Source organism: Poromitra crassiceps, assembly GCF_964638095.1.
Source record: "Poromitra crassiceps genome assembly, chromosome: 14".
Classification (NCBI taxonomy): domain Eukaryota; kingdom Metazoa; phylum Chordata; class Actinopteri; order Beryciformes; family Melamphaidae; genus Poromitra; species Poromitra crassiceps.
The window spans coordinates 3,973,040-3,982,940 of NC_139633.1; the positions used below are offsets into that span (position 1 = coordinate 3,973,040).

General features: G+C 44.6%; 1 protein-coding gene across 2 annotated transcripts in view; it reads left to right on the forward strand.

Moving 5' to 3' along the window:
- znf710b (zinc finger protein 710b) overlaps positions 1-9,016 on the forward strand; it is a 39,268-nt gene extending 30,252 nt beyond the window's left edge. For both annotated transcript variants that reach the window (XM_083650994.1, XM_083650993.1), the window contains exons 3-5: positions 4,096-4,287; positions 6,110-6,281; positions 6,939-9,016. In XM_083650994.1, the coding sequence (XP_083507120.1) occupies positions 4,096-4,287; positions 6,110-6,281; positions 6,939-7,117 (543 nt within the window). In that variant the 3' untranslated portion in view covers positions 7,118-9,016. The remainder of the gene's footprint in view (positions 1-4,095; positions 4,288-6,109; positions 6,282-6,938) is intronic.
- The last annotated feature ends 885 nt before the right edge of the window (positions 9,017-9,901 follow it).

Genomic DNA, 9,901 nt, shown 5'->3' on the forward strand with positions numbered 1-9,901 from the left:
ACGCAGTAGAAGGCAGCTGACAGTCAGTGGACTACACGCAGTAGAAGGCAGCTGACAGTCAGTGGACTACACGCAGTAGAAGGCAGCTGACAGTCAGTGGACTACACGCAGTAGAAGGCAGCTGACAGTCAGTGGACTACACGCAGTAGAAGGCAGCTGACAGTCAGTGGACTACACGCAGTAGAAGGCAGCTGGCGCGGTCCCAGTTTGGAGAAATGGAGACCGGTCGTGTCAGGCAAGAACAGCTGTCTGCTGAGTGTGAACAGGGTCACAAGCAAAAACGTAAAAACAAAAAACAAAACAAAAAATGCTTCTATACAGCTGCTTCTATTCTTATATACAGGTGTAATCCAAGTTTCCACAAGCCCTGAGATGTCAAGTTGACTTAATAGACATCATTTCCACCCTGTTTTTAGCTGAAATCTACACTGTAGCCAGGTTGCTCCAAGAATAGCCACACCTGGCTACAGTAGCTAAATAATATATATATATGTGCAACTTTTAACAAAGCAATTCTGATCATTTACATCACACACACTGTTCTGAATATGAAAATGCTTCATTTGTAGAGAATTTCCCGAATTTAATCACTTTTGAGACAGAACATTCCTAACCCGCATACATCATCAGTATTGTCAGTGTGGTGAGAAGGTTCCCTTTTGAGGCTTCTGTTAGCCGGTTAGTGAGCCTGCCAGCTGCTCACTGCTCCCCCTGGTGGAAGAAGGAACAGACCTTTTGTAGTGCAGACAGTGGGTGGACTGACAGTCTGCCTGGCTCGTCTGTCTCTTGGCCTCCTCGTGACCCATCGTTCAAAAGAGTTCATATTCTGTGTTTTCTGTAACCTGAAATCCCTTGTTGTCCTAAACTGTGTCTACTCACTACCTGCCTGCAGAGTGCAGTGTGGAGTGCAGAGTGCAGCACATTGATGCAGACACGCTGGTTAAGCCTCAAGGCTCCAGATGATGCAAATCCTTTTCTCTTGTGAAACGATTCCCGATGTTGAGACTTTGCTTGTCATGTGGCTGAGAATATTGAAAGCACAGAATTGGAAAGTTGGATGTCGTAGGAAGTCAACCTCCTGGTGTTGTGTGGTCATTTGCTTTAGCACACCTATGGCTGCCATGTCATTTTGATATGCTTAAAGGGACACTCCGCCCATTTTCAACCGGCTTTGTATCATTAGAACATCAGTAGTACATCAGAAAACTGTAAACAGGTTTGAAGTTGTTCATTTAAGTTGACAGTTATTGAGAGTTGATTTGAGTAAAGTTGCGGACCAGTGATATTATTTGTGCATGAATGACATCACTGGTCCACAACTGAACTCAAATCAACTCTCAGTAACTGTCAAACTAAATTAATGACTTCAAAACAGTTGACAGTTTTCTGATATACTACTATTGATGTTCTAATGATACAAAGCTTGTTGAAAATGGGCGGAGTGTCCCTTTAAGGAACATGAACGTCTCCTGGGCAGGGCCTGAGAATCAGTAGGTTAAATGTTCAGCACAACATTGAACAGTCTCTTTGCCATCGTGGCACATTGTACCATGTTGTTTCTGCTTGACCATATGATGGAACACATCTATGGCAGCTCTCCTAGAGGCAGAACTGTCCTGGTGACCAATACAATGATCTGCTTCTCTGCTCATTTAAATTCAGTGTTTATACTGTTCTCTGGTCTGTGTGGTTTATACTGCTCTCTAGCCTGTGTGGTTTATACTGCTCTCTGGTCTGTGTGGTTTATACTGCTCTCTAGCCTGCGTGGTTTATACTGTTCTCTGGTCTGTGTGGTTTATACTGCTCTCTAGCCTGTGTGGTTTATACTGCTCTCTGGCCTGTGTGGTTTATACTGCTCTCTGGCCTGCGTGGTTTATACTGCTCTCTAGCCTGTGTGGTTTATACTGCTCTCTAGCCTGTGTGGTTTATACTGCTCTCTGGCCTGTGTGGTTTATACTGCTCTCTGGCCTGTGTGGTTTATACTGCTCTCTAGCCTGTGTGGTTTATACTGCTCTCTAGCCTGTGTGGTTTATACTGCTCTCTGGCCTGTGTGGTTTATACTGCTCTCTAGCCTGTGTGGTTTATACTGCTCTCTGGCCTGTGTGGTTTATACTGCTCTCTGGCCTGCGTGGTTTATACTGCTCTCTGGCCTGTGTGGTTTATACTGCTCTCTGGCCTGTGTGGTTTATACTGCTCTCTGGCCTGCGTGGTTTATACTGCTCTCTAGCCTGTGTGGTTTATACTGCTCTCTGGCCTGTGTGGTTTATACTGCTCTCTGGTCTGTGTGGTTTATACTGCTCTCTAGCCTGTGTGGTTTATACTGCTCTCTAGCCTGTGTGGTTTATACTGCTCTCTAGCCTGTGTGGTTTATACTGCTCTCTGGCCTGTGTGGTTTATACTGCTCTCTAGCCTGTGTGGTTTATACTGCTCTCTAGCCTGTGTGGTTTATACTGCTCTCTGGCCTGTGTGGTTTATACTGCTCTCTGGCCTGTGTGGTTTATACTGCTCTATGGTCTGTGTGGTTTATACTGCTCTATGGTCTGTGTGGTTTATACTGCTCTCTGGCCTGTGTGGTTTATACTGCTCTCTGGCCTGTGTGGTTTATACTGCTCTCTGGCCTGTGTGGTTTATACTGCTCTCTGGCCTGTGTGGTTGACAGAAAACGTACACCTTCACCCTGACCAGGTATTAGATTTGAGAGAGGATTTTTTGTTAATCTAATCACACCACTCCCACTCTCATTTGTAGGAGAACATGTGAGGCGAGAATGATTTGTTAAATGTGGACAAACACCTGCTGGCTCTGTCTGACCCTCTGTCTGACCCTCTGTCTGACTCTCTGTCTGACCCTCTGTCTGACCCTCTGTCTGACCCTTTGTCTGACCCTCTGTCTGACTCTCTGTCTGACCCTTTGTCTGACCCTCTGTCTGACCCTTTGTCTGACCCTCTGTCTGACTCTCTGTCTGACCCTTTGTCTGACCCTCTGTCTGACTCTCTGTCTGACCCTCTGTCTGACCCTCTGTCTGACCCTTTGTCTGACTCTCTGTCTGACCCTTTGTCTGACCCTCTGTCTGACTCTCTGTCTGACCCTCTGTCTGACCCTTTGTCTGACCCTCTGTCTGACTCTCTGTCTGACCCTTTGTCTGACCCTCTGTCTGACTCTCTGTCTGACCCTCTGTCTGGTTCTCTGTCTGACTCTCTGTCTGACTCTCTGTCTGACCCTCTGTCTGACTCTCTGTCTGACCCTCTGGCTGACCCTCTGTCTGACTCTCTGTCTGACTCTCTGTCTAAACCTCTGTCTGACTCTCTGTCTGACCCTCTGTCTGGTTCTCTGTCTGACCCTCTGTCTGACCCTCTGTCTGACCCTCTGTCTGACCCTCTGTCTGGTTCTCTGGCTGACTCTCTGTCTGACTCTCTGTCTGACTCTCTGTCTGACCCTCTGTCTGACCCTCTGTCTGACCCTCTGTCTGACCCTCTGGCTGACCCTCTGTCTGACCCTCTGTCTGACTCTCTGTCTGACTCTGTCTGACTCTCTGTCTGACCCTCTGTCTGACCCTCTGTCTGACTCTCTGTCTGACCCTCTGTCTGGTTCTCTGTCTGACCCTCTGTCTGACCCTCTGTCTGACTCTCTGTCTGACCCTCTGTCTGACCCTCTGTCTGACCCTCTGTCTGACCCTCTGTCTGACCCTCTGTCTGACTCTGTCTGACCCTCTGTCTGACTCTGGCTGACCCTCTGTCTGACCCTCTGTCTGACTCTCTGTCTGACCCTCTGTCTGACTCTCTGTCTGACCCTCTGTCTGACCCTCTGTCTGACCCTCTGTCTGACCCTCTGTCTGACTCTCTGTCTGACTCTCTGTCTGACCCTCTGTCTGACCCTCTGTCTGACTCTCTGTCTGACCCTCTGTCTGACCCTCTGTCTGACCCTCTCTCTGTCTGACCCTCTGTCTGACTCTCTGTCTGACTCTCTGTCTGACTCTCTGTCTGACCCTCTGTCTGACTCTCTGTCTGACCCTCTGTCTGACCCTCTGTCTGACCCTCTGTCTGACTCTCTGTCTGACCCTCTGTCTGACCCTCTCCTTGTGTTCGGGCTCCACAGGGGATGAAGGGCCATAAGTGTGAGGTGTGCTCGCGTGAGTTCACCCTGTCTGCCAACCTGAAGAGACACATGCTGATCCACAACAGCATCAGGCCCTTCCAGTGCCACGTCTGCTTCAAGAGCTTCATCCAGAAACAGACGCTCAAGACCCACATGATCGTCCACCTGCCTGTCAAGCCATTTAAATGCAAGGCAAGTATACTGTATATATCTATATCTCTATATATCTATCTATCTATCTATCTATCTATCTATCTATCTATCTATCTATAACTATATATATATATATATATATATATATATATATATATATAGATATTAGGGCTGTGAATCTTCACTGGCCTCACGATTCGATTCGATTACGATTCAGAGGGCTTCGATTCGATAACGATTATCGATGCATCTCGATGCATCTTAAATCGATGCATCACTTTTTTCCGCAATACATGATTTATTTTTTCTCACTTTCTTTTTTCTCACTGTGTGGCTACTTTTAAAATAAAAGTGCATTTGGAATTGCATTGTATTATGATCCATAATTAAAATAAACAACTGCATGTACTTCCATTATATTTAATTTGATTATAAAAATAAATAAATAATAATAATTTAATAATCGATTTTTGACATTTGTGAATCGATGCAGAATCGTGCACGTCCGCATCGCGATGCATCTTATAATCGATTTTTTTGACACCCCTAATAGATATATATATATCTATCTATCTATCTATCTATCTATCTATCTATCTATCTATCTATCTATCTCTATCTATCTATCTATCTATCTATCTATCTATCTCTCTATATATATATATTATGTACGTTATTTAATTTGTAATTAATTATTAGCCCATTGCAGACAGCCCCTCACTTTTAGTTTCTGATTTCTGTGCGGTGCTGATGGACAGCTCCTTTTATCGTAAAAAATTGTTGCGAGAAGGCATTATTTGGCCTCCGTAGCGTTTACACTGGGATGTAGCGTTTACACTGGGATGTAGCGTTTACACTGGGATGTAGCGTTTACACTGGGATGTAGCGTTTACACTGGGATGTAGCGTTTACACTGGGATGTAGTGTTTACACTGGGATGTAGCGTTTACACTGGGATGTAGCGTTTACACTGGGATGTAGCGTTTACACTGGGATGTGGGTCGTGAACATGCGTTTACACTGGGATGTAGCGTTTACACTGGGATGTAGCGTTTACACTGGGATGTAGCGTTTACACTGGGATGTAGCGTTTACCCTGGGATGTAGCGTTTACACTGGGATGTGGGTCGTGAACATGCGTTTACACTGGGATGTAGCGTTTACACTGGGATGTAGCGTTTACACTGGGATGTAGCGTTTACACTGGGATGTAGCGTTTACACTGGGATGTAGCGTTTACACTGGGATGTAGCGTTTACACTGGGATGTGGGTCGTGAACATTTTTGGGATTTCCAAGTGGGCCATGAGTGGGAAAAGGTTGAGAACCGCTGACCTAGATGATGCATGAAAACCAGCAGGGAGAAGAAATGATGAAATCTGGAGGAAAGCAGCTCATAGGGTTTGGGTCAGTTAGGGGAGCAGGATGTCTACCAAACAGTTGTTACCGCAATGAAGTTGGACAATAACAGTCACAGAAAATCCCAGAGAGGTTACCTTTTATAATGAGGTTACCTTTTTATAATGAGGAAATTAATACAGCCATCTTCAAAAAAAGAAGGTCTGGATTTATTCATAGAAAGAAATGTGCCAAGAGATATTACAATAAGCAACCAATGTCAGGCAGGAGATGTTTGATCCAAAACCCTCATCTCTGTCACTAAATGTAGGTACAGTAGGGCCTGTAGGTAGACTGTACTCTTACAGTTGGCATCACTTTCCATGTCTGCGCTCAACTGTGTGATTATTCTGGGTGTGTTTGTGTTTTGTCCAGGTGTGTGGCAAGTCTTTATTCTGTGTGTGTTTGTGTTTTGTCCAGGTGTGTGGCAAGTCTTTCACTGGGTGTGTTTGTGTTTTGTCCAGGTGTGTGGCAAGTCTTTCAACAGAATGTACAACCTTCTGGGCCACATGCACCTCCACGCTGGCAGTAAGCCCTTCAAGTGTCCGTACTGCAGCAGCAAGTTCAACCTGAAGGGGAACCTCAGCAGACATATGAAGGTCAAGCATGGAATGGAGGTCTCGCCCGACGGACAAGGTTTGTTTTGATTCCAGCCGTGTTCTTCCAGGGGAGGAGCATCCATGCACCTCCTCATCAATGGCCTCCCTCACATTCACAGTGACACCTGTTCACCAATGAGAGCTGCCCCATTACAATCCTATTTTTTTTTTTTTTTCGTTGGCCACTGAGCAACTCCTGTGGGTTAAGTGCCTTGCTCAAGAGCTCTTGGACAGTAGTTTAGTGGGAAAAAGAGAGTTTGTCACTGGCTTTCCCCACCACCTTCTCCCAGTCAGTGTGGGATTCATACCACCTTCTCCAACCTCCTGGCTGCCAAGGCCTGTTTCATCATGTGATGTTCTCCCCAAACACGATAAATACAGAGCAGCATATTTTAAAACAGATTATTTGGCAGACCGAAATTAGCAGCTGCGCTCTCTTAATCAGGGATATGTTTATTTGTGTGTGTGTGTGCGTGTGTGTGTGTGTGCGTGTGTGTGTGTGTGCGGGGGGGGGGTTACTTCTCTGATGCATTTTCTCTCATTGTATCCTGCTTTTTATATGATGTTCCTGATCACAAGTGTTTTAAATAGTTTTAGCGTTGACTTAAAACACTTAAAACACTGCTTAATTTGTAAATGATGACGTGGAAGGAACTTTGGGCTTCATAACCTTTTTCTTATTATTTTCCCGAAGGGCTTCCAGAAATGGAGGGCCAGGGGGAGTATGAAGGACAAAACTTCAACTTTACATCACCAGACAATATGGACAATGGTGGCTCCCAAAACCTCACTAAACTCACGACAGCAAACATGGACGACATGGAGGAGTATTACAATTTTGGGAAGGATACAAGCAGCTACACTACACCGTGAGTGAAGGATACGAGCAGCTACACTACACCGTGAGTGAAGGATACGAGCAGTTACACTACACCGTGAGTGAAGGATACGAGCAGTTACACTACACCGTGAGTGGTGACGGACCAGAGAACATGTTTCTTCCCCCCCCTACCCCCCGAAAAAAAGGCCAAATTGCTGTCCGGGCTTTGGGAGACTCTGGGCGGGCTTCTCTTTTTGTTTTGGCCTCCTTCAAGAGCCAGAACTGATGAACTCTTGACGAGAGGCCAGGAAGGAGACGCACTTCAAAGGAGACGTTTCAGCTCTTGCTGCCGATGGCGGAGACCGTCGACGTGGTCCGGAGCTCCTTTTTGGAATGACGACGCTAACCGACTCCAAAACTGTGTGTCGGCCGGACAGTCAAATCTCTCTGTTGTGTTTATGTATCAATTATTTAAAAAGAAGAAGGAAACAGTTGCAGTCACAGAGCCACCACAGTTCCATTTAACCCATTGATACCTGATGCAGCATGCTTGCGTGTATATCCCGCGTGAACGCGGTTCGCGGTCTTAAAGGGATACACACACAAATGCTGCATCAGGTATCCATGGGTTAATGTGATAGAAATGTGTTGACCATTTTCTCTTTCACAATTTATGCCCTTATCTTTTGGACTCAAAGTGCCAGCTACATACGTTTGCAACTAAGCTTCCACCCTGTCAAGCTATTTACTCGCTATATATCAAACGTTTGATACATAGTCACAACATATCCATAGGTTTGAAGGCTCTTACTTAACAATTCCTCATCGTAGACTAGATACCCCGTTCCTGCCCAGTCAAAACAAGCCTGTGTTGCAATGCGTGTTTTTTCTTCTTCTCAAGGAACACTCTGAGCCATTTCCCCAGCAGAGCACTTGCTACCTAACTTGCTAGTGTCCCATGGCGGCTGATAGTGAAAAGAAACCATGCTGCTGGCATGTAAAGCCCCTCCCACTGTATAAACCATTCAGCAGCGTTCAGTGTGTTAACCCACCGGTTTAGTTCAACATGCTTTAGCTTTACGTTAATGATATATCCCCCCATAGTGAGAATACTGCTCTAGATTTGAATAATTCCTGAGTGAACAGTACATTACTGGGTGAACAGTACAATGCACTTTTCATTGAAATCTGTTGTTTTTCCTGTGAAGGCTGTTTTCAGTGAGTGAACTCATTTGCCTCGAGGAGAAAAGCTGCAGGGGAACTAAGATCATAGAATCTTCCAGGCCGCCATAACGGCAATATTATCCAACACAAACAGATATGCCTTCTCAGAGGGTTTTTGAAAACTGCAGTTTCGTTGATCTGGATATTTCACAGTTGTCAATTCAAATGCGAAATTGTAGAACGAGCAGTTTGTTACGGAGAATCAGCAGTTTGGGTTTTTTGTTGTTTGTAGTTTCAGCACTCTGTTAAATTCAGGGCTGGGGTCTGTTGACGTTCAATTCAATCGATTCAGGAAGCTTTTTTTCTCTCTCTTTGTTCAAAATGTGAGAGTTGGAAAAGAAACTTTGAAAAAAGGTTGTCAAATCCTATATATGGATTAAAACATGACTGTTCTATTAATAGCAAATGAGTTGGAGGTTCTAGTTACATTTTGAATTTATTGAATTGAAAATGGCTGACACTAGTTCTGCTATTCATAGTTCTGTTTTGGGGAAGGCAGTCAACTCCCCCTGTCCTGCCATGCAGGTCAGCCTTGATATGCACACTAAACCAGAGGGATTGGTCTTCTAGTTCTAAACCAGAGGGATGATCTTCTAGTTCTAAACCAGAGGGATGATCTTCTAGTTCTAAACCAGAGGGATGCTCTTCTAGTTATTTTTTGGAATGAGGAATATCAAACTGAGACCTCATGGAAATTGACCATGATTTATTTAATAAAGGTTCTCTAGTTTAAATGACTGAGCCTGTGTTTTAATCTGTCACTATTTTGGGGCTAGTCCTCACAGTCGGGTATTTATCTACTATCAAATTATCTCAGTGGCTTTATAATCCAAATTTAGTTCAAACTAATCATCGTATCATATTATATTATATCGTTCACCACTCAAGGCCAATTACATACAATAATTACATATCCAATGAGTTATGATGTAAAAATTGGAGTGAGCAAAGACATATTTTGCTTGTGTGACCCCACATTGGGGTCGCAGCCCCAAGGTTGGGAACCACAAACATATTTTAAGCTGATCGGAAATGAAAGGTTTTGAGGAAGCAATAAAACTCATCTTTTTGAGAGAAGTTGGACAAAAGTGAAGAGGGACTTTTGTTAACATGAAATCAGATGTGTTCCTCCTTAACAAATGTGCGGCGTTGATGTGCACACACAGCAGTCATGAGGTGACATGAGTGTTGTGGACGTGTGGAGGACACTTCAATAAGACATGTGGTATAAATGGATAAATTTACCCGCTACCTTTCGGTTATGCGGCGGTCCTTCTCAGTAGAGATTAGAACAATACAGACCTTGCCACTGTGCAATGAACCTGTGTAGGGCCAGTCCCTTGGGTTGGTCCTGACCTAGACTGCCTTACATAGAGTAGATGCAGAAGTCTCACCTTTTATAGGAAATCATTTTTCAGGCCATTATTGATTAGATGAGTCAGAGATGGAGGCCTACTCATTGTTCTTGTTGCACCGACACTTTTTCAGACTAAAAGATCATGTATGGTGATTAATGTACCAAAGATATATTTTATCGGTCTCTATTTAATGGCCGCAGATCGAAGCGATGGGAGGCTCTTTAGAAGTAGGGGTTCCAGGGGAATGCTCCCCTT